Below are 25,737 nucleotides of genomic sequence, written 5' to 3' on the forward strand. Positions count from 1 at the left end.
ATAGCAGCTTGCGAATCACAATGAAGTGCAACTGAAGGAGCTGGCTTCCCCCACAGAGGAATATCTGCAAGCATGTTCCTCAACCATTCTGCCTCATGACCTGCTAATTCAAGAGCAATAAACTCAGATTCCATAGTAGACATAGCAGTACAAGATTGCTTACAAGATTTCCAGGATACGGCTCCACCCCCAAGGGTGAAGACATAGCCACTAGTGGAGTTAACTTCATCATTATCGGATACCCAGTTGGCATCACAAAAACCCTCCAAAACTCCAGGAAATTTGGAGTAGTGCAAACCCCAATCCATAGTACCCTTAAGGTACCTAAGCAACCTCCTTAGAGCAATCCAATGATCACTGCTTGGATTATGAGTGTACCTGCTCAACCTACTAACAGAATAAGCAATGTCAGGTCTAGTGTAGTTCATAAGAAACATAATACTACCAATAATTCTAGCATATTCAGACTGATTAACTGGATTACCATTATTTTTCCTTAAGTGGAAACTTGGGTCATAGGGAGTCTTAACTGGATCGACATTAAATGAGTCAAACTTTTTAAGAAGTTTTTCAACATAGTGTGACTGATTAAGACAGATGCCATTTGGAGTCCTCTTGATTTTTACTCCCAAAATCACATCTGCCTCACCCATGTCTTTCATTTCAAAATTCGAACTCAAAAACTGTTTTGTCTCATTTACACGATCCAAGTTAGTCCCAAAAATCAACATATCATCCACATAAAGACAAATAATTACACACCCATGACTATCATGCTTAAAATAAACACAAGAGTCACCTTCATTAACATGAAAACCATTACCAGTCATAGTCTTATCGAATTTGTCATGCCATTGCTTTGGAGCTTGTTTAAGCCCATACAATGACTTGACTAACTTACAAACCTTCTCCTCTTGTCCTGGAACAACGAACCCTTCAGGTTGGACCATGTAAATCTCCTCATCCAAGTCACCATTCAAAAATGCAGTTTTGACATCCATTTGATGAACAACAAGACCAAAAATGCAAGCAAGAGCAATTAAAGTCCTAATGGTTGCAATTTTAGTAACAGGGGAGTAAGTATCAAAATAATCAATGCCAAACTTTTGAGTAAAACCCCTTACCACTATCCTTGCCTTATACTTGTCTATGGATCCATCGGCCTTTAATTTTTTCCGAAAGATCCATTTACAAGTAATGGGCTTACAACCTCTAGGAAGTTCAACCAATTCCCAAGTGTTATTATTGAGAATTGATTGTAATTCACTATCAATTGCTTCTTTCCAAAATACAGCATCAACTGACCTCATTGCCTCATCATAGGTTCTTGGATCATCTTCCAAAACAAAAATATGCACAAAATCATCATCAATTAAGGAAGATTCAGATAAATAAGAAGTAATAAAATCAGGACCAAAACTATTTTCCTTTCTTCCCCTTTTGCTTCTCCTTGGCTCCAAAACAGAATCATCGTTAGTAATAGGAGCATTAGCAATAGGTAAACTAACAGAACTACTAGCATGCAATTCACTATCATTAGAAGGAGACATTTTCAAAGGAAAAATGTTCTCAAAGAACTCAGCATCTCTTGCTTCAATGATATGACCACCTGCATAAGAATTGTTAGCACCTTTAACAAAGAAACGATAAGCTGCACTTTGATAAGCATAGCCAATAAAAATAGCATCAACAGTTTTGGGACCAATCTTATCCCTCTTGAAGCTAGGTGTGCCTACTTTTGCTAGGCACCCCCACACTTTCAAGTATTTCAGGTTTGGCGCTCGACCTTTCCATATTTCGTATGGAGTCTTGTCAAGCTTCTTGTGAGGAACCCTGTTCAAAACATGACAAGCAGAAAGAATAGCCTCCCCCCACATGTTATTAGGAAGCCCAGAACTAATAAGCATAGAATTCATCATATTCTTTAAAGTTCTATTTTTCCTTTCAGCTATACCGTTTTGTTCGGGTGAATAGGGAGCCGTCGTCTCATGAACAATGCCAAGTTGCTCACAAAATGCCTTAAGAGTGTCAGGGCTGTACTCCCCACCCCTGTCACTCCTAACCCTCTTGATCTTTTTGTCCAACTGGTTTTCTACCTCAGCTTTATATTTGAGGAACATTTCCTCAGCTTCGTCCTTAGACCTGAGAAGATAAACCATACAAAAACGTGAACAATCATCAACAAAAGTAATATAATACTTTTTACCCCCTCTACTTTCGTGATTATTAAAATCACCTAAGTCACTATGAACAAGTTCTAGTACTTCAGTCTGTCTATCTACTGATTTAAATGGCTTCTTAGTAAATTTGGCTTCAACACAAACTTGACATTTCGAAAAATCAGTTTTTAGAAAAACTTGGAATCAAATTTAAGTGTTTAAGCCTTTTAACAGAATCAAAATTAACGTGACCTAATCTAGCATGCCATAAATCAATAGACTCAGCAATATAAGCAGAAGAAGTACTAGCATTCTTATTCATAGTGTCAATTTTAACATCAAGAGTAAAAAGCCCCCCATTACAAAAGCCCTTCCCCACAAATTCCCCATTGCGAGTAAGAACTAATCTATCAGAATCAAAGGAGAGCTTCAGTCCAGCTTTCATGAGCAAACTGCCAGAAATTAAATTCCTGCGCATTTCTGGAACATGCAAAACATTAGTGAGAGTAAGCAATTTTCCAGAAGTGAGAGCGAGAACGATCTTCCCTTTGCCTTGGATAGAAGCAGAAGCTGAGTTGCCCATGAAGACATTTTCACCTTCAACCTTGTCATAGGTAGTGAACATGTCCTTGTTGGCGCAGATGTGCCTGGTAGCTCCAGTGTCAACAATCCACTCAGCAGCATTACCTGTAAAGTTAGCTTCTAAAACAACAGCAACAATAACGTCAGAATCCTCAATAAGATTTGCTTGACTTTGCCCATTCTTCTTCTTGACCCTGCAATCTCTAGCCCTGTGACCAGTCAAACCACACTCATAACAGATTCCCTTAAACTTGTACTTCTGAATTTTCCCATTAGGCTTAAGGTTACTGTTTTTGGCTTTGGACTGGTTGTTTGATTTGGGTTCAACAAGGTTGGCTTTGGCAGAAGAAGAGGAAGGGAAAACAGAAGGGGTTTTGTCTTTGATACGGTTTTCCTCCTCAATTTTGAGGTGGGCAGCAAGTTCCTCTAAGGTTAGGTCTTTCTTTTTGTGCATGAGTTGGTTACGAAAATCCTTCCAAGAGGGAGGGAGTTTCTCAATAAGAACAATAGCAAGGGTAGTATCACAAATAGACAGACCTTCAGCAGCCATATTAATACAAATACTCTCATAAGCATGAATCTGATCAATAATAGGCTTATCATCAACAACTTGAAAACTTAACCACTTACTAACACAATAACGTTTAGTACCAGCATCATCAGTTCCATATTTTTTCTCTAAAGCATCCCAAATATCCTTAGCATGATAGAAACCCATATAAATATCCAACAGACTATTCGACATATAATGCAACAACATGCCCTTACAAGTTCTATCATCCTTAGAAAACTTAATCTCAGATTCAGACAAATCATCTTTATCAACAGGTTCAACAATATCATCAAGAACATATGCAACATCAATCTGCTCCAAATAAAAATGCATCCTAACAGCCCAACGTTTATAATTCTTTCCATCAAGAGGTTCTAGTTTAGACATATCAGGAACAAGGAATTTGGAAGCCATAATCGTCTTTTAGAAAGTTATACTAATAAGCAATAAACCAGAAATAACTTATCTCTTGATGCGTGAACCAAACTGACAATAGCCGCGTCGTGGAGAACCACTGACCTAAAAGACGATTCCGCGCTACCTCCCGGTGCAGTAGACAATTGCGGTCGCCCTCCAGGATAAGCACGGCGCCGGAGTTTATGTGCACTCACAAACCCGACTGGAACTCAGAATACTCGCCCAGAAAACAGAACAGAAAGAACATGTATTTAGATAAGTTTAGAGAAAAGAGAAGACTGATTGTGTTGTGTGTTTTGGCTAAGAAAACCACCGAATATTTATAGGGTGAAGAGGAAAAACGGAAAGCATGAAAGGTGGGAAGAATCTGGCCAAGAAAACGACCAGATTAATCTGGTCAGTCAACAACCGAGGCAAGAAACAAGGAATTAATCAGTCAGCTACAATCAAGGAATTAATGGCTGATTAATTCTCACAACAGTCAGAAAAGAATAAACCCAACAGACAAAAAGGAATATTCTGTTTAACAAAGAAAAGGGAAATAAAATTTCTCCAAAAAGATAACAAGGACCCACGCCCGCGCATCGCATTCCCCAAGACCCCAAGTCCCGAGGCCCGAGCCCGACCCGACCCGGCTCGGCTCGGCGCGCGCGCGCGCGTGTGTGTGTGTGGAGTAACACACACCTCCAACTCACTCAACTAAGTAGTGCTAAAGCACTACATTATAAAAACAAGGAAAAACCTTCCTCCCCAATCAATGTGGGACTTTTCCCCTTCCATTTATTTCTCTCTCTCTTTCCCTCTTATTTTTCCCAACACTCTTGTTTTATATCAAGAACTTCCAACAATCCCCCACAGGTTCGAAGATATGAAAAAGAAAGAAAGGAAAAATGAATTCTGGGCAAAACAAAACAATTGCATAAGTGTCAATGTCTCGCGACTTGAATTAACACATAGTGGACATCAAGCTATGATCCCTCACCTAACAAGTGACCTTCGTCTTGAACTCAATAGGGAGTTAGGGACCCGTCACTTTGAGCCACACAATTGAACATGTATAATATTCTGAAATTCCGCGAATAAAGATGACGCATTATACTGGCCATACGTCCAGCCTGGATGCTCATAGGTGCTCTAGAGTATAAGCCCACGAAATACTCATAGGAAGCGGCCACACTTCCACACCTAAGTAGGTGAACTCCATCAAGTGTGAGCTACAACACACCTCCAAAAATATGGATATGGGTTCATTAAGAGCCGTATGCTCAACCTCCTTCTCATATGTAGCTAAGCACAAAACAAACATCTAGAGATGGACAAATAAAATAAAAATGTGCTTCCGAATTATTACATAACGTTCCCCTTTGAACTCATAGTGAGTAGGAGTTCATTATTTCACAATTCATACAACGGGCTTTAGCCCCATCTCTTCCGATGTTTCCAAAACTAGTTTTTTACATAGGCCTTTAGTTAACGGATCCGCAATGTTCTTTTCGGACTTAACATAGTCCAGTGATATCACCCCTTCAGACAACAAATTTCTGACGGCTTTATGCCTCAGACGGATGTGTCTCTTCTTCCCATTATAGGCATGGTTGTGTGCAACAGCAATAGCAGCTTGCGAATCACAATGAAGTGCAACTGAAGGAGCTGGCTTCCCCCACAGAGGAATATCTGCAAGCATGTTCCTCAACCATTCTGCCTCATGACCTGCTAATTCAAGAGCAATAAACTCAGATTCCATAGTAGACATAGCAGTACAAGATTGCTTACAAGATTTCCAGGATACGGCTCCACCCCCAAGGGTGAAGACATAGCCACTAGTGGAGTTAACTTCATCATTATCGGATACCCAGTTGGCATCACAAAAACCCTCCAAAACTCCAGGAAATTTGGAGTAGTGCAAACCCCAATCCATAGTACCCTTAAGGTACCTAAGCAACCTCCTTAGAGCAATCCAATGATCACTGCTTGGATTATGAGTGTACCTGCTCAACCTACTAACAGAATAAGCAATGTCAGGTCTAGTGTAGTTCATAAGAAACATAATACTACCAATAATTCTAGCATATTCAGACTGATTAACTGGATTACCATTATTTTTCCTTAAGTGGAAACTTGGGTCATAGGGAGTCTTAACTGGATCGACATTAAATGAGTCAAACTTTTTAAGAAGTTTTTCAACATAGTGTGACTGATTAAGACAGATGCCATTTGGAGTCCTCTTGATTTTTACTCCCAAAATCACATCTGCCTCACCCATGTCTTTCATTTCAAAATTCGAACTCAAAAACTGTTTTGTCTCATTTACACGATCCAAGTTAGTCCCAAAAATCAACATATCATCCACATAAAGACAAATAATTACACACCCATGACTATCATGCTTAAAATAAACACAAGAGTCACCTTCATTAACATGAAAACCATTACCAGTCATAGTCTTATCGAATTTGTCATGCCATTGCTTTGGAGCTTGTTTAAGCCCATACAATGACTTGACTAACTTACAAACCTTCTCCTCTTGTCCTGGAACAACGAACCCTTCAGGTTGGACCATGTAAATCTCCTCATCCAAGTCACCATTCAAAAATGCAGTTTTGACATCCATTTGATGAACAACAAGACCAAAAATGCAAGCAAGAGCAATTAAAGTCCTAATGGTTGCAATTTTAGTAACAGGGGAGTAAGTATCAAAATAATCAATGCCAAACTTTTGAGTAAAACCCCTTACCACTATCCTTGCCTTATACTTGTCTATGGATCCATCGGCCTTTAATTTTTTCCGAAAGATCCATTTACAAGTAATGGGCTTACAACCTCTAGGAAGTTCAACCAATTCCCAAGTGTTATTATTGAGAATTGATTGTAATTCACTATCAATTGCTTCTTTCCAAAATACAGCATCAACTGACCTCATTGCCTCATCATAGGTTCTTGGATCATCTTCCAAAACAAAAATATGCACAAAATCATCATCAATTAAGGAAGATTCAGATAAATAAGAAGTAATAAAATCAGGACCAAAACTATTTTCCTTTCTTCCCCTTTTGCTTCTCCTTGGCTCCAAAACAGAATCATCGTTAGTAATAGGAGCATTAGCAATAGGTAAACTAACAGAACTACTAGCATGCAATTCACTATCATTAGAAGGAGACATTTTCAAAGGAAAAATGTTCTCAAAGAACTCAGCATCTCTTGCTTCAATGATATGACCACCTGCATAAGAATTGTTAGCACCTTTAACAAAGAAACGATAAGCTGCACTTTGATAAGCATAGCCAATAAAAATAGCATCAACAGTTTTGGGACCAATCTTATCCCTCTTGAAGCTAGGTGTGCCTACTTTTGCTAGGCACCCCCACACTTTCAAGTATTTCAGGTTTGGCGCTCGACCTTTCCATATTTCGTATGGAGTCTTGTCAAGCTTCTTGTGAGGAACCCTGTTCAAAACATGACAAGCAGAAAGAATAGCCTCCCCCCACATGTTATTAGGAAGCCCAGAACTAATAAGCATAGAATTCATCATATTCTTTAAAGTTCTATTTTTCCTTTCAGCTATACCGTTTTGTTCGGGTGAATAGGGAGCCGTCGTCTCATGAACAATGCCAAGTTGCTCACAAAATGCCTTAAGAGTGTCAGGGCTGTACTCCCCACCCCTGTCACTCCTAACCCTCTTGATCTTTTTGTCCAACTGGTTTTCTACCTCAGCTTTATATTTGAGGAACATTTCCTCAGCTTCGTCCTTAGACCTGAGAAGATAAACCATACAAAAACGTGAACAATCATCAACAAAAGTAATATAATACTTTTTACCCCCTCTACTTTCGTGATTATTAAAATCACCTAAGTCACTATGAACAAGTTCTAGTACTTCAGTCTGTCTATCTACTGATTTAAATGGCTTCTTAGTAAATTTGGCTTCAACACAAACTTGACATTTCGAAAAATCAGTTTTTAGAAAAACTTGGAATCAAATTTAAGTGTTTAAGCCTTTTAACAGAATCAAAATTAACGTGACCTAATCTAGCATGCCATAAATCAATAGACTCAGCAATATAAGCAGAAGAAGTACTAGCATTCTTATTCATAGTGTCAATTTTAACATCAAGAGTAAAAAGCCCCCCATTACAAAAGCCCTTCCCCACAAATTCCCCATTGCGAGTAAGAACTAATCTATCAGAATCAAAGGAGAGCTTCAGTCCAGCTTTCATGAGCAAACTGCCAGAAATTAAATTCCTGCGCATTTCTGGAACATGCAAAACATTAGTGAGAGTAAGCAATTTTCCAGAAGTGAGAGCGAGAACGATCTTCCCTTTGCCTTGGATAGAAGCAGAAGCTGAGTTGCCCATGAAGACATTTTCACCTTCAACCTTGTCATAGGTAGTGAACATGTCCTTGTTGGCGCAGATGTGCCTGGTAGCTCCAGTGTCAACAATCCACTCAGCAGCATTACCTGTAAAGTTAGCTTCTAAAACAACAGCAACAATAACGTCAGAATCCTCAATAAGATTTGCTTGACTTTGCCCATTCTTCTTCTTGACCCTGCAATCTCTAGCCCTGTGACCAGTCAAACCACACTCATAACAGATTCCCTTAAACTTGTACTTCTGAATTTTCCCATTAGGCTTAAGGTTACTGTTTTTGGCTTTGGACTGGTTGTTTGATTTGGGTTCAACAAGGTTGGCTTTGGCAGAAGAAGAGGAAGGGAAAACAGAAGGGGTTTTGTCTTTGATACGGTTTTCCTCCTCAATTTTGAGGTGGGCAGCAAGTTCCTCTAAGGTTAGGTCTTTCTTTTTGTGCATGAGTTGGTTACGAAAATCCTTCCAAGAGGGAGGGAGTTTCTCAATAAGAACAATAGCAAGGGTAGTATCACAAATAGACAGACCTTCAGCAGCCATATTAATACAAATACTCTCATAAGCATGAATCTGATCAATAATAGGCTTATCATCAACAACTTGAAAACTTAACCACTTACTAACACAATAACGTTTAGTACCAGCATCATCAGTTCCATATTTTTTCTCTAAAGCATCCCAAATATCCTTAGCATGATAGAAACCCATATAAATATCCAACAGACTATTCGACATATAATGCAACAACATGCCCTTACAAGTTCTATCATCCTTAGAAAACTTAATCTCAGATTCAGACAAATCATCTTTATCAACAGGTTCAACAATATCATCAAGAACATATGCAACATCAATCTGCTCCAAATAAAAATGCATCCTAACAGCCCAACGTTTATAATTCTTTCCATCAAGAGGTTCTAGTTTAGACATATGAGGAACAAGGAATTTGGAAGCCATAATCGTCTTTTAGAAAGTTATACTAATAAGCAATAAACCAGAAATAACTTATCTCTTGATGCGTGAACCAAACTGACAATAGCCGCGTCGTGGAGAACCACTGACCTAAAAGACGATTCCGCGCTACCTCCCGGTGCAGTAGACAATTGCGGTCGCCCTCCAGGATAAGCACGGCGCCGGAGTTTATGTGCACTCACAAACCCGACTGGAACTCAGAATACTCGCCCAGAAAACAGAACAGAAAGAACATGTATTTAGATAAGTTTAGAGAAAAGAGAAGACTGATTGTGTTGTGTGTTTTGGCTAAGAAAACCACCGAATATTTATAGGGTGAAGAGGAAAAACGGAAAGCATGAAAGGTGGGAAGAATCTGGCCAAGAAAACGACCAGATTAATCTGGTCAGTCAACAACCGAGGCAAGAAACAAGGAATTAATCAGTCAGCTACAATCAAGGAATTAATGGCTGATTAATTCTCACAACAGTCAGAAAAGAATAAACCCAACAGACAAAAAGGAATATTCTGTTTAACAAAGAAAAGGGAAATAAAATTTCTCCAAAAAGATAACAAGGACCCACGCCCGCGCATCGCATTCCCCAAGACCCCAAGTCCCGAGGCCCGAGCCCGACCCGACCCGGCTCGGCTCGGCGCGCGCGCGCGCGTGTGTGTGTGTGGAGTAACACACACCTCCAACTCACTCAACTAAGTAGTGCTAAAGCACTACATTATAAAAACAAGGAAAAACCTTCCTCCCCAATCAATGTGGGACTTTTCCCCTTCCATTTATTTCTCTCTCTCTTTCCCTCTTATTTTTCCCAACACTCTTGTTTTATATCAAGAACTTCCAACAATCCCCCACAGGTTCGAAGATATGAAAAAGAAAGAAAGGAAAAATGAATTCTGGGCAAAACAAAACAATTGCATAAGTGTCAATGTCTCGCGACTTGAATTAACACATAGTGGACATCAAGCTATGATCCCTCACCTAACAAGTGACCTTCGTCTTGAACTCAATAGGGAGTTAGGGACCCGTCACTTTGAGCCACACAATTGAACATGTATAATATTCTGAAATTCCGCGAATAAAGATGACGCATTATACTGGCCATACGTCCAGCCTGGATGCTCATAGGTGCTCTAGAGTATAAGCCCACGAAATACTCATAGGAAGCGGCCACACTTCCACACCTAAGTAGGTGAACTCCATCAAGTGTGAGCTACAACACACCTCCAAAAATATGGATATGGGTTCATTAAGAGCCGTATGCTCAACCTCCTTCTCATATGTAGCTAAGCACAAAACAAACATCTAGAGATGGACAAATAAAATAAAAATGTGCTTCCGAATTATTACATAACGTTCCCCTTTGAACTCATAGTGAGTAGGAGTTCATTATTTCACAATTCATACAACGGGCTTTAGCCCCATCTCTTCCGATGTTTCCAAAACTAGTTTTTTACATAGGCCTTTAGTTAACGGATCCGCAATGTTCTTTTCGGACTTAACATAGTCCAGTGATATCACCCCTTCAGACAACAAATTTCTGACGGCTTTATGCCTCAGACGGATGTGTCTCTTCTTCCCATTATAGGCATGGTTGTGTGCAACAGCAATAGCAGCTTGCGAATCACAATGAAGTGCAACTGAAGGAGCTGGCTTCCCCCACAGAGGAATATCTGCAAGCATGTTCCTCAACCATTCTGCCTCATGACCTGCTAATTCAAGAGCAATAAACTCAGATTCCATAGTAGACATAGCAGTACAAGATTGCTTACAAGATTTCCAGGATACGGCTCCACCCCCAAGGGTGAAGACATAGCCACTAGTGGAGTTAACTTCATCATTATCGGATACCCAGTTGGCATCACAAAAACCCTCCAAAACTCCAGGAAATTTGGAGTAGTGCAAACCCCAATCCATAGTACCCTTAAGGTACCTAAGCAACCTCCTTAGAGCAATCCAATGATCACTGCTTGGATTATGAGTGTACCTGCTCAACCTACTAACAGAATAAGCAATGTCAGGTCTAGTGTAGTTCATAAGAAACATAATACTACCAATAATTCTAGCATATTCAGACTGATTAACTGGATTACCATTATTTTTCCTTAAGTGGAAACTTGGGTCATAGGGAGTCTTAACTGGATCGACATTAAATGAGTCAAACTTTTTAAGAAGTTTTTCAACATAGTGTGACTGATTAAGACAGATGCCATTTGGAGTCCTCTTGATTTTTACTCCCAAAATCACATCTGCCTCACCCATGTCTTTCATTTCAAAATTCGAACTCAAAAACTGTTTTGTCTCATTTACACGATCCAAGTTAGTCCCAAAAATCAACATATCATCCACATAAAGACAAATAATTACACACCCATGACTATCATGCTTAAAATAAACACAAGAGTCACCTTCATTAACATGAAAACCATTACCAGTCATAGTCTTATCGAATTTGTCATGCCATTGCTTTGGAGCTTGTTTAAGCCCATACAATGACTTGACTAACTTACAAACCTTCTCCTCTTGTCCTGGAACAACGAACCCTTCAGGTTGGACCATGTAAATCTCCTCATCCAAGTCACCATTCAAAAATGCAGTTTTGACATCCATTTGATGAACAACAAGACCAAAAATGCAAGCAAGAGCAATTAAAGTCCTAATGGTTGCAATTTTAGTAACAGGGGAGTAAGTATCAAAATAATCAATGCCAAACTTTTGAGTAAAACCCCTTACCACTATCCTTGCCTTATACTTGTCTATGGATCCATCGGCCTTTAATTTTTTCCGAAAGATCCATTTACAAGTAATGGGCTTACAACCTCTAGGAAGTTCAACCAATTCCCAAGTGTTATTATTGAGAATTGATTGTAATTCACTATCAATTGCTTCTTTCCAAAATACAGCATCAACTGACCTCATTGCCTCATCATAGGTTCTTGGATCATCTTCCAAAACAAAAATATGCACAAAATCATCATCAATTAAGGAAGATTCAGATAAATAAGAAGTAATAAAATCAGGACCAAAACTATTTTCCTTTCTTCCCCTTTTGCTTCTCCTTGGCTCCAAAACAGAATCATCGTTAGTAATAGGAGCATTAGCAATAGGTAAACTAACAGAACTACTAGCATGCAATTCACTATCATTAGAAGGAGACATTTTCAAAGGAAAAATGTTCTCAAAGAACTCAGCATCTCTTGCTTCAATGATATGACCACCTGCATAAGAATTGTTAGCACCTTTAACAAAGAAACGATAAGCTGCACTTTGATAAGCATAGCCAATAAAAATAGCATCAACAGTTTTGGGACCAATCTTATCCCTCTTGAAGCTAGGTGTGCCTACTTTTGCTAGGCACCCCCACACTTTCAAGTATTTCAGGTTTGGCGCTCGACCTTTCCATATTTCGTATGGAGTCTTGTCAAGCTTCTTGTGAGGAACCCTGTTCAAAACATGACAAGCAGAAAGAATAGCCTCCCCCCACATGTTATTAGGAAGCCCAGAACTAATAAGCATAGAATTCATCATATTCTTTAAAGTTCTATTTTTCCTTTCAGCTATACCGTTTTGTTCGGGTGAATAGGGAGCCGTCGTCTCATGAACAATGCCAAGTTGCTCACAAAATGCCTTAAGAGTGTCAGGGCTGTACTCCCCACCCCTGTCACTCCTAACCCTCTTGATCTTTTTGTCCAACTGGTTTTCTACCTCAGCTTTATATTTGAGGAACATTTCCTCAGCTTCGTCCTTAGACCTGAGAAGATAAACCATACAAAAACGTGAACAATCATCAACAAAAGTAATATAATACTTTTTACCCCCTCTACTTTCGTGATTATTAAAATCACCTAAGTCACTATGAACAAGTTCTAGTACTTCAGTCTGTCTATCTACTGATTTAAATGGCTTCTTAGTAAATTTGGCTTCAACACAAACTTGACATTTCGAAAAATCAGTTTTTAGAAAAACTTGGAATCAAATTTAAGTGTTTAAGCCTTTTAACAGAATCAAAATTAACGTGACCTAATCTAGCATGCCATAAATCAATAGACTCAGCAATATAAGCAGAAGAAGTACTAGCATTCTTATTCATAGTGTCAATTTTAACATCAAGAGTAAAAAGCCCCCCATTACAAAAGCCCTTCCCCACAAATTCCCCATTGCGAGTAAGAACTAATCTATCAGAATCAAAGGAGAGCTTCAGTCCAGCTTTCATGAGCAAACTGCCAGAAATTAAATTCCTGCGCATTTCTGGAACATGCAAAACATTAGTGAGAGTAAGCAATTTTCCAGAAGTGAGAGCGAGAACGATCTTCCCTTTGCCTTGGATAGAAGCAGAAGCTGAGTTGCCCATGAAGACATTTTCACCTTCAACCTTGTCATAGGTAGTGAACATGTCCTTGTTGGCGCAGATGTGCCTGGTAGCTCCAGTGTCAACAATCCACTCAGCAGCATTACCTGTAAAGTTAGCTTCTAAAACAACAGCAACAATAACGTCAGAATCCTCAATAAGATTTGCTTGACTTTGCCCATTCTTCTTCTTGACCCTGCAATCTCTAGCCCTGTGACCAGTCAAACCACACTCATAACAGATTCCCTTAAACTTGTACTTCTGAATTTTCCCATTAGGCTTAAGGTTACTGTTTTTGGCTTTGGACTGGTTGTTTGATTTGGGTTCAACAAGGTTGGCTTTGGCAGAAGAAGAGGAAGGGAAAACAGAAGGGGTTTTGTCTTTGATACGGTTTTCCTCCTCAATTTTGAGGTGGGCAGCAAGTTCCTCTAAGGTTAGGTCTTTCTTTTTGTGCATGAGTTGGTTACGAAAATCCTTCCAAGAGGGAGGGAGTTTCTCAATAAGAACAATAGCAAGGGTAGTATCACAAATAGACAGACCTTCAGCAGCCATATTAATACAAATACTCTCATAAGCATGAATCTGATCAATAATAGGCTTATCATCAACAACTTGAAAACTTAACCACTTACTAACACAATAACGTTTAGTACCAGCATCATCAGTTCCATATTTTTTCTCTAAAGCATCCCAAATATCCTTAGCATGATAGAAACCCATATAAATATCCAACAGACTATTCGACATATAATGCAACAACATGCCCTTACAAGTTCTATCATCCTTAGAAAACTTAATCTCAGATTCAGACAAATCATCTTTATCAACAGGTTCAACAATATCATCAAGAACATATGCAACATCAATCTGCTCCAAATAAAAATGCATCCTAACAGCCCAACGTTTATAATTCTTTCCATCAAGAGGTTCTAGTTTAGACATATGAGGAACAAGGAATTTGGAAGCCATAATCGTCTTTTAGAAAGTTATACTAATAAGCAATAAACCAGAAATAACTTATCTCTTGATGCGTGAACCAAACTGACAATAGCCGCGTCGTGGAGAACCACTGACCTAAAAGACGATTCCGCGCTACCTCCCGGTGCAGTAGACAATTGCGGTCGCCCTCCAGGATAAGCACGGCGCCGGAGTTTATGTGCACTCACAAACCCGACTGGAACTCAGAATACTCGCCCAGAAAACAGAACAGAAAGAACATGTATTTAGATAAGTTTAGAGAAAAGAGAAGACTGATTGTGTTGTGTGTTTTGGCTAAGAAAACCACCGAATATTTATAGGGTGAAGAGGAAAAACGGAAAGCATGAAAGGTGGGAAGAATCTGGCCAAGAAAACGACCAGATTAATCTGGTCAGTCAACAACCGAGGCAAGAAACAAGGAATTAATCAGTCAGCTACAATCAAGGAATTAATGGCTGATTAATTCTCACAACAGTCAGAAAAGAATAAACCCAACAGACAAAAAGGAATATTCTGTTTAACAAAGAAAAGGGAAATAAAATTTCTCCAAAAAGATAACAAGGACCCACGCCCGCGCATCGCATTCCCCAAGACCCCAAGTCCCGAGGCCCGAGCCCGACCCGACCCGGCTCGGCTCGGCGCGCGCGCGCGCGTGTGTGTGTGTGGAGTAACACACACCTCCAACTCACTCAACTAAGTAGTGCTAAAGCACTACATTATAAAAACAAGGAAAAACCTTCCTCCCCAATCAATGTGGGACTTTTCCCCTTCCATTTATTTCTCTCTCTCTTTCCCTCTTATTTTTCCCAACACTCTTGTTTTATATCAAGAACTTCCAACAGCATATACCCTCAAACATTGGAATTTCTTTTCCAAATCTAGGTCTTCTTAATCTACGAAGAAACAAGTTTTATGGAAGACTTCCTTTAAGCCTTTGCCAACTGTCCAGTCTCCAGATATTGGATCTTGCCATCAACCATATCTCAGGTACTATCCTGAAATGCGTATATAATCTTACATCAATGATCCAAGGGTCAGATAGCAATATGGAGATGGGTCTTGATGACACTGTAATTATTGAGTGGAAAAGAGCCCAACAAAGGTTTAAAAGTAATCTGGAACTAGTTATATCCGTGGATCTATCATGCAATAACTTGGAAGGAAGTATCCCTGATGGTATTTCAAGCCTTACAGGATTGATCTCCCTGGACTTGTCAAAAAACAAATTGACGGGAAGAATTCCATCAAATATTGGGCAGCTTACATCATTACAATTTCTTGATCTATCACATAACCATTTGTCCGGAGGTATACCCATGAGCCTTCCGAAGTGAGTTTTTTGGAAATCTTGGATTTGTCAGACAACAACTTATCTGGGGTGATTCCACTTGGAACTCAGCTACGAGGCTTTGATCCTTCATCATACGGAGGAAACCCATTACTGTGTGGGGCACCACTTCGAGATTGTAGAAGGTATGAAGCACCGGCCAAGACATTATCCGAAGAAAATGATCAGGATGAGCATGGAAACTATGATTTTTATCTAGGGTTGTACATAAGCATGGTGCTTGGATTTATTATAGGATTCTGGGGAGTTTGCGGTTCTTTAGTAGTGAAAAGATCATGGAGACACGCTTTTTTCAGGTTCTTTGATGACTTGAAAGACAGGATTTATGTCATGGTAGTTGTGAATGTGGCCAGAATTCGGAGGAAAGATTAAAGGTACTTGATTGTTCTTAGGTTACAGTCTAGTTATTACATTATTGATTGGTTCAGCTAAGCTAAAGAATTTGTCTTTGTTTTTGTGCAGATGCTTTGCTGCTCCTTATTGTGCATTTGTTCCCTAAAATGTAGTTAGGTTACAGCCTGCTTATTGGGTAATTTGATAAACTATTTCCCTGACTAATTTTATGTGAAATTGTACTTGTATTTTGTAGAACTAATTATCTTCTATTCTTCTTTTTTCCAATTTGACAGTGTCTACTCTCTGTGTCGACGATCAGTTGCTTGCATTGACCTGGTTTGGACCGACGTCTAAGTTACAAGCAATAAATTAGGATGAATTTTTTTTTTTTTTTACGAAAAATTAAGATGAATGTTAGGCTCTCTTGTTAGACTGACATTTTGTCATTATATTTGGCAGTTTGTTTCCTTGCAACTTTAAATTTTTATTTTTCTTTTGTATTTTATTTTCTACATATCCTTTTTGTGTTTCAATGGCGGATTAGATTGGATGAATTGCTTATGTTTTTTCCTACTCCTGGCATTTTTATTTGACAAAATTCTTCTAATTTGCAAATTTGTTCAAGAGCTCCAACTTTGTCAGTAGTTGTAAAAGTTATATCAATAGTAATTAGAGACGAATAATTTTATTTATATACGATAAATCCATCAGCAGTAATAGATGAATACATGCATTACAGAGTCCTACATGCATTACAGATCCCTCACCAACATACAAATGGTAATGCACTCACCACATGGAAGAGGATTCCCTTATTTGAATTACGTGGAAGAAAGTTGGTGTTTAACATGTAGAGATTACTCCGAGATTCAAGCTGAACTCCAACTCAAAGTCATGTCCAAGCACCACGCTCAGGCCTGACACTTCAACAATAACGAATTGGCCACTGTTGTCCGGAGTTATTGTTAGCTTAGTTCTATGGCCGTTAACTGCTCCGACTCCACTTCGTAACAAACACTTCCTTACATCCATTCCACTTCTCAATCCCAATATTGTTACCTTATTTATGATCCATTTTTGTCCTAGTGCGAATTCCCTGTTTATTACCTGTGACTTGATAGTTGCACTCTCTCCTGACAATTCAGCAGAAAATTTCACAAAACTCCACTTTCCTCCCTTTGCACCCATGGTCACTTCAACACCATCATCCAAGAAAAGATCTCCCGAGGTGGCCTCACGTTCACTCAAGACCACCAAGAGATGAAATGGTGTCTTGCGCGCTGCTTCAGTTGTCATGGCTTCCCCTTGCATTGCAAGAATGTTACCTATAACAAGTCAATAATTTATATGACTTATATGTGTAATTCAGGTGTCATTTATGAAATTTGGGGTGACTAGAGCCTTGATCAACTCAAAACAGCTTAGTTTCAAAGGATAGAAAATATACAGATATACTAGTATATTACCTTCTCGAACATGAACATTGATGTGATCAGGAGGTGCACTGAGTTTAACATGTCTTCCTCTAGCAGCATACACTGAACGACTGTAATCAAAGAGATCAAACCAGTTTCCATGTGGAAAGTATGCATCAACAGAAACTGCTTTAGGTTTCAGAACAGGTGAAACCATCACTCCTTGGCCAATGAGGAACTGTGAACTGATACCATAAGTTTTGACATCTGCAGGAAACGAAAAGAACAGAGGTCGTGCTATAGGAATTCCTGTCATATGTGCCTTATACATCAATGTATAGTAGTAAGGGAGAAGACGGTAGCGAAGACCCAACACTTTTCTTGCAGTTGCAGCAACAGAGTCCCATCTATAGAGCTCTTGATATATGGTACCAAGGTTTGAATGATCCCTCGCGAAAGGATAAAAGGCCCCTACCTGTCACAAGAAGCAAATTTGGTTCATTACATATAAAACATTGTAGCATATAGTGTTATTAAAGTCCTAAGGCATCACTTAATTTGTGTTATATTTTAGGAATGTTGAGTTAGGTGGGGTACTTCGATGAATTATTTAATGGAAGTAATGGAGTTGTGATAGGAGATACCTCTATGAGTGATGAAGAAATCAACATGGAGTATGTGCGAAGGATTAGGAGAGTAGAGGTGGAGATTGCACTGAGGAAGATGAAACCTAAGAAGGCGGTTGGCCCTGATGGGGTACCGATAGAGGTGTGGAGGTGTTTGGGTAAGATTGGTATTGATTGGTTAACAAACCTTTTCAACAAGATATGGACGGCTACAAGGATCCCACAAGATTGGAGGAAGAGCACCTTGGTCCCGGTTTATAAAAACAAAGGAGACGCTCAAGATTGTTCTAACTATCGAGGAATTAAGCTTATGAGCCATACTATGAAGTTGTGGGAAAGGGTGATTGAACAAAGGTTGAGGGCATGCACAAGCATTTCAGATAACCAATTTGGTTTTATGCCTGGGAGATCTACTATGGAGGCAATCCATTTGATAAGACAAATGATGGAGTTTTATAGGGTAAAGAAGAAAGATCTTCATATGGTCTTTATTGATTTAGAGAAGGCATATGACAAGGTGCCAAGAGAGATACTTTGGTGGGCAATGTTGAAGAAAGGTATCCCACGAAGGTATGTAGACCTAGTTAAGGATATGTATCGGGATGTGTCAACAAATGTGAGGACATGCGGAGGGTTGACAAAAGATTTCCCTATTACAATCGGATTGCATCAAGGGTCTGCATTAAGCCCTTTTCTTTTTGCAACGGTTCTAGACGAATTAACTAGACCAATTCAAGATGAGGTTCCATGGTGTATGCTGTTCGCAGATGATATCGTTTTGGTGGATGAGACTAAGGATGGGGTTAATGTCAAGTTGGAGCAATGGAGGCAAAGGTTGGAATCTAGAGGGTTTAAGCTAAGTCGGAGTAAGACTGAATATTTGGTATGTCGTTTTGGCACTCAGAGGGGGACAAGCAATGAAGTGGTGAGTTTGGATGGAAAGGATTTGACCATGAGTGAATGTTTTAAGTACCTAGGGTCGATCATCCAGAAGAATGGTGACATTGATCAAGACGTGACCCACAGGATTAAGTCAGGGTGGCTTAAATGGAGAGCGGCCACGGGAGTGCTATGCGACCGCAGCATTCCCTTAAAGTTGAAGGGAAAATTCTACAGGACTGCCATAAGACCAGTGTTGCTCTATGGTACAGAATGTTGGGCTTCTAAGAAAGAGCATATTAAAAAGATGGAGGTTACGGAAATGCGCATGTTAAGGTGGATGTGTGGAAACACTTTAAGAGATAGAATCAGAAATGAGGTTATTCGCAAGAAAGTAGGTGTGGCGGGCATTGTAGATAAATTAAGGGAAAATCGTCTGCGTTGGTTTGGACATGTAAGACGGAGACCCGAGGGTGCACCGGTGCGAAGAGTGGAAGAGTGGGACCATGGAGGGATTAAACGAGGAAGAGGGAGACCAAAGATGACTTGGTTGGAAGGAGTGAGGAAGGATATGAAGTGCATGGATTTACGTGAGGATGAAGTTTTGGATCGTAAGGGATGGAGGAGAAAGATTTATGTGGATGACTACACGGAATAATCAAATTTGGTTCATGTTAGCCGACCCCACTTTTGGGATTAAGGCTTTGATTGATTGATTGATTGATTGATTTAGGAATGTTGAGTTAGCCTAAGAGGTACCTGTGTCCAACGACGACAAAGCTCTTCTGTAGTATCCTCCAGAAAACCACATATATCAGCTCCAACCATCGGAATTCCAAAGAGTCCAAAGTTCAAAATAGATGGAATTGAGTAAGCAAGATCATCCCAGGTTGCAGCATTATCTCCTGTCCAATGTGCAGTGAACTTTCCAGAGCCAACAAAAGTCGATCTAGAAAGTACAAATGGCCTTTGCTTAGTGACCTCAACAAGTGCATTATGGGTGGCTATAGCTTCAAGGTGTCCATATAGGTTATGAACGTCGTAGTCTGAGATGTTACCATAATGCACAGCTGATCCTGGGATAGTTTTGTTTATAATAGGTCTATGGACTCCATAATCATTTATCTTATATGGCGGACCATCAAGGGTAGAGCCAGAGGCGGGTTCAGAAGTAATGAAATTCGAGGCTTCATTCATGTCAATCCAAATACCATCAACTGGAAGTTTATTTAAGAATCTCTTGAACTCGTCAGTCCAGTAAGCTGAAGCAGAAGGATGTAGAAAATCGGGGAAGTATACATCCCCCGGCCAAACAGAACCAAGGTATGGTTCACCATCACGCTTGATAAAGACATCGAGTTCCATTCCTCTAGTGAAAGTCTCATATGTATCATTTGTGCTGATGCCTAGGGACAGAACAAAAACAAAATTCTTAAGTTTTCAACAAACACAAAATTTAACTATTTTAGCATAAGTCTGATCTTAGAATATTATTGCAGAAAGAAATTACAAGTGCAGAATTGGAAAAAGGAATTCAAATAGCATAAAATCTTACCAGGATCAACAATAGGCACATATTTTTGGCCATTCTTATGAAGTTTACTGACTAATTTTTGCATCTTGTCTAGGGGAAAATTAACAGGATCAAAAGTGAAATCCTTAAAGGCGTCCATGTAATCGATATCTGTCCACATTACTTCCAAAGGAATACTAGCATTCGCGTATCCATCAACCACAGACTCGAGCTCATCCACATCGTGATAGCCATACCGACAATTGTGAAAACCTGAAAAGGTTTTAAATACATACTTTTGTCAATGACAATACAGGAAACAAACTAAGAATTTGTAGTTGGACTCCTAACAAAATCTTGTAATAAAGACTATTTTTTACTTACAAGATGACACTAGATAAAAACTACTGAAACTACCATGCAATGTCCATGACAGCAGCTCCGCTGTCAACAAAACCACTCCAGTCTTCTCATTTTCCTACTCTCAAGCTACGAGTATTTCGTTTGCCAAACAGCAGTATTTTCAAGACGCATATGCAGTTAATTAGTTAAAGAGCAGGAGTAGATAGTTCCGGACTTTTATTAATGAAACTTAATGATTTCTAAGATAGATTGAAGTAAAATGTGTATCTGCACATACTAAGCATGAGACAGAAATCAGCAATGCCTTCTACCCAATACTGAAAGTAACTTAGTGAACTTAGAACACACCAACCAGATTATTACCAATAAACCACTACATCCATAATTCATCAAAGGAATGACTAGCACCACAAAATTATCAAATTGGTAACTTGTGCAACATTTTGCCACTCTGTAAGCAAGTAATCTCCAAACTTCCCAACTCCTTTTAGGCTTTAATCCCATTTTGTCAGGATAAAGACCGTTCCTATCCGATGTAATGGTAAAATTCTCCTATGATCATCTTTTCATCAACCATGAAAATCCAGTAATGTGGAAATTGATCATACAGAAATGTGCATCCAAGACTATTTTCAACCACTAGAATTTCATAGCCATCATTAACCTATAGAAGTTTTATTGATGTACTCCATAGTAAACACTCTTTAGCTCGAAATCACATGGCAAACAAACATGTATAAATAATATAATACATACACCACAACTCAAGATTTATTAAGCCTTACAACAATGCAACATACACAATGAATATTTGACAGCAACAAACAGAACACCCATACAATCAAACATGAACAGCAGAATCAAACTACCATATTGGAGAAACAAGAAAGAGAGATATTACCAAAAGCCCAATAAGGCATTGGGGCGGGCCGTCCAACAAGCTGAGTAAACTGTTCCACCACTTGGGCCGGCGAAGGCCCGGCAAAGAAGTAAAGGTCAATAATACCCCCAATAACCTTGAAAGTAATCCTATCACCTTTATACTCAACATCCATCCCATTACTATTCAACAGCAACACCCCATGAGTGGACCCCACCACCGGCGAAGACCGAACATCCATATAAAACGGGTGAGACCCGTAAAGATTAACATCCGGGTTACTACTAGGAATATCAGCATTCCACATTGTAAAGGTTTGATTATGGGCCAGTTGAAAAGTGGGCTTGGAGTGTTCCCCGAGCCCAAAGAGATGGGCCCGGTGGGCCGGGAGGGAGGAGGAGAGGTGGAGGTACTGGTCCTTGAAGATGAGGAAGGTGGAGGGGTTGGTGGGGTCAGGGGTGGTGTCGAAGATGACGTCATCGGTGGATTTGCGGGAGATGGTGAAGCCGAAGGGGGTGGTGGAGAGGAGAGAGAAAGTGAGGTCGGAGTTTGGGTGGGAGAGGTGGAGGTTGTGGCCGAGAGTGGTGGGGGGTGAGTGAAGAGCGCGGCGGAGGGAGGAGAGAGAGTGTGGTGGTTGACTGCGGTGGAGGATATCGTCTGGGATTTCCCATCGGCGGTGGTTGGCGTCGGTGATTCGAAGGCGTAGACGGTCGTTGTTTTCTAAGCTGCCAATTGAAGGAAATTTGGGAATTGGAGGGAGTTAGTGAACTGACCTAACTGTCAAATAAAGGATTCATAATTTGATTTTTTTTTTTTTTTTTTTGGTGAAATGATAAATCAATCCCAACAAATAGAGATTTTTTAAAAAAATTATTATTACTATTATTACTACCTCCGCTACATATTATTTGCAATTATTAGGCATTTTTCCTCTCTATTTTATGTCAAATTGTTATAAACAATATGTGACGGAGGTAGTATTTTGAGGAACAAATAGACTTTATACAAGTACTTGTACTTTGTGACAAATTGCAAATGGAGAAAATGGAGCATGTGACCTTGGCTATTGTAGAATGTAGATGGTAAGTCATCTTGATACGGAGTAAATTTTAGTTTGATAATTCGACATGTATGGACCGTTAGAAATATGAATGGACTAATGGAGTATAAGGTTCCTAAAACTATTCAAGTTTGTGATTTCATATTCAGTATTTTGTTTCAATATTCTAACACACATTATTAAATTAGTTAGATTCATAACTTATAACTACATGGCTACATAGGTTGATACGTATACAAATTGTATGTTCTTAAATGCATAACGACATGGTATATTTTTGTTATACTTCATATGTAATTTTATTTCTTATTAGTCAACTTTATTTTTTTTTTAATAAAGAAATATTAAATTTTAAGGCAATCATAATCACATTCCACTCTAAAATGTATTATGGAATGTGCACTATACAATACAATAGACTAATAGAGTAAACCATATGAACAAGAAATCAAGGTAGCTCAATCATACAATAAATAACCAACAAAAGAGTTCACAAAGAACCTGGCAGTGAGAGAAAGGAGCTGAATATCAGGTCCATAAACTGAGGAATTCTTCACAAGCTCAAGTATGGCAGTCAACGTCCGATGGGTGCCGGAGTCAACCTTCGCCCACTTCACCGTATACCCATACCCGATTACGTCTTTTTCACCACTTTTCGATTTCGAACCCGAAACCAAACATAGTTGTAGCAGTAGTACTAGTAGAATTCCCAGTCCCAACCAAGTTAATTTCTTCTTCATTTTCTAAGTTTTGTGCATAACTTCTTGCCTGATTACTTGTTCCTTCACATTGCAATTTGCAAATGTAGTGGTTAGGACTTTGGAGTATATGAAACAGATGAAATAAATTAAATAAACATAAAAGAATGATAGATGACATATTGTATTTTTATTGTGGACGTAACATATTGCATTTTAATTGGTCCCACCAAATCACCAATCCTCTCACCTCCCTAGAAGATTTTTTATTAGTCATTTCCCATGGCACTTTGATATTATGTAATTATTCATACAAATATGGTGGAAATGAAAATTGGTTTGTTGTTTATATAAGGCTTCATTTAACATAATTTGTGTTTTAAATAAGTAATTGATGAGTTACTTCACTTTCTAACTAACAAAAGAAATGACATAAAAGAAACAAGAAAAAATAGTGGAAAAAAATGCCAATTTAACACAAGGATTGCCAAAATGGTACTCCTAAATCCTTTGTAATGTCTTACATGATCAATATTTGATCTTATTTAATTTACTTCCATATGGATTCCATAAACATAAACCGAAAGCTTGTAAATTGAAATTCATACAAGTATTAAATTAATATATAGAAGAGATGATCATACCAAATTAATTTGCAGTAATTTAAGCAAATGTCACATTGAACCTCAGACAATTAACAAGAAAACAGTACGTAAGAATGTATTTACTTAAGAAACCATAGAATATGTGTTTATTGGTGTTATGGAGAGCTATATATGGTGTCTGATCAGATCTCTTTTAAGGTGGAAGGCACTAATTAATTAAATTGCTTACAATGTGTGAAAGGCATGATGACAAAAAAGAGGAAATATAGTGAATATCTTAGGCTACTCTTGGACTTACTATACATTCCAGCAGCTGGATTTTAACGTGGAAATGTTGAATCATATAATATAGACGTTTTGTTCCAAAGTTAGAAACGTGAAGAAGTATGTTCTTCTTTCTGTTTAACTTCGTATTATGTTGATAGATTGTACGTGCGTAACCATGTAGGTTAGCATTTTCCTGCATTACCCACTAGATATTGTTAATTGTTTTAGAGATTATTGAAAATGGGTATATATCGTCTAAGATGACTGAAGAGAGTAGATCAATCTCAAAAACCGATTGACATCAAAAATACTACCTCCGGATCATATTATATGCAATTTTGAGGTATTATTTGTGAGATATAAAAAATTTCAAAGTTGCATATAATACGATCTAGAGGTAGTAATGGTAGTATTAAATTCAAGTGTTTGTTCAAAAGTCATTTACTTTCTCTACTAATTCTTTTAAAATTTGTGGCAACTTTTAATCTTACACTAGTGAGTAGCCCGGGCGTTGCCCCGGGTTGCTACTGTTGTAGACGTGCAATCGATAAATTTTTTTAAAGGCTTTTTAAAATTGTAATTATCACTATCAAACTAAAATTGAGTTTTTTTTAAAATTATTTTTTTTAATAGAACTTTGTGGCTTGCACTTATATGATTTTTTTTTACATATTAATAACACACTTGATAATTGGCTTAAATGGTGAAATGGTTACTCTTTTTATAAAAGGTTGAGGGTTCAATTCTCCATATCCTTACATTTTTATATGGAGTAATATTGGTTGCTTGGATGATGTGGCATTGTTTGAGTGATGATGTGGCATCATGAGATGTTGGGAAGATGACGTGGCGTAACAAAAAGGGACTACGTGGCACATCGACGTTCTTAAGAACGCCTTTTAATAGATAGTATAGATATAGATTTACACAATTACAAATCATAAGGTTAGGTTTGTACTTGTATAATTTGTATAAAGGTAAGTTTGTAGAATTGTAGTTTGTGATTCATTTTACTGAATTTAATTTGCGTGTTCCTTGCCAGTTAGAACAGGCCCACAGCCCATTGGATAAATAGGAAAGATTCTGAAATAAAGCCCAGCCCTTTATTTCATTACTAGCCCAGTTGCTTCACTTATAAAGCACAACATGTCTACAGCGCCTCAGAGCAAGATACAGCAAAATACTCCGTACAAAGTATATACGGAGTATAATAAAAATGGCTTATTAATCCTAAGGAAAAAAAAAAATACAAAGTATATCATAATTGTTAAGTACTTCATAGTCCATACCATTGTATGGAGTACAGCGTATAAGCTAAATTAACTGACACTCTGACAGGTACAGTACACAGCTACCTAACTAGTTTACAACCTTACATACTCGTGTAC

General features: G+C 38.6%; 1 protein-coding gene across 1 annotated transcript; it reads right to left on the reverse strand.

The window, feature by feature from the left end:
* Window positions 1-16,721: 16,721 nt before the first annotated feature.
* LOC145564391 (alpha-glucosidase-like) lies at window positions 16,722-23,595 on the reverse strand. Its single transcript, XM_081624702.1, has 6 exons — window positions 23,281-23,595; window positions 21,741-22,444; window positions 20,519-20,749; window positions 19,723-20,369; window positions 17,510-17,933; window positions 16,722-17,368 (listed from the first exon to the last, which is right to left on the reverse strand). The coding sequence occupies exons 1-6, from the start codon at window positions 23,517-23,519 to the stop codon at window positions 16,887-16,889; spliced, it is 2,727 nt and encodes a 908-aa protein (XP_081480828.1). The 5' UTR covers window positions 23,520-23,595; the 3' UTR covers window positions 16,722-16,886.
* Between the last annotated feature and the right edge of the window lie 2,142 nt (window positions 23,596-25,737).

This window comes from Chenopodium album, chromosome 10 (genome assembly GCF_948465745.1).
Source record: "Chenopodium album chromosome 10, dcCheAlbu1.1, whole genome shotgun sequence".
Lineage (NCBI taxonomy): Eukaryota > Viridiplantae > Streptophyta > Magnoliopsida > Caryophyllales > Amaranthaceae > Chenopodium > Chenopodium album.

Bases quoted from the DNA above. Each gene is read 5' to 3' on its own strand.
- LOC145564391 (XM_081624702.1), bottom strand. From the start codon at position 23,519: ATGAAGAAGAAATTAACTTGGTTGGGACTGGGAATTCTACTAGTACTA. The intron at 17,934-19,722 runs GTACCTCTTAGG...TTCTTGTGACAG, and splicing joins TTTGTCGTCGTTGGACACAG to GTAGGGGCCTTTTATCCTTT. The intron at 17,369-17,509 runs GTAATATACTAG...GACTTGTTATAG, and splicing joins CAATGTTCATGTTCGAGAAG to GTAACATTCTTGCAATGCAA.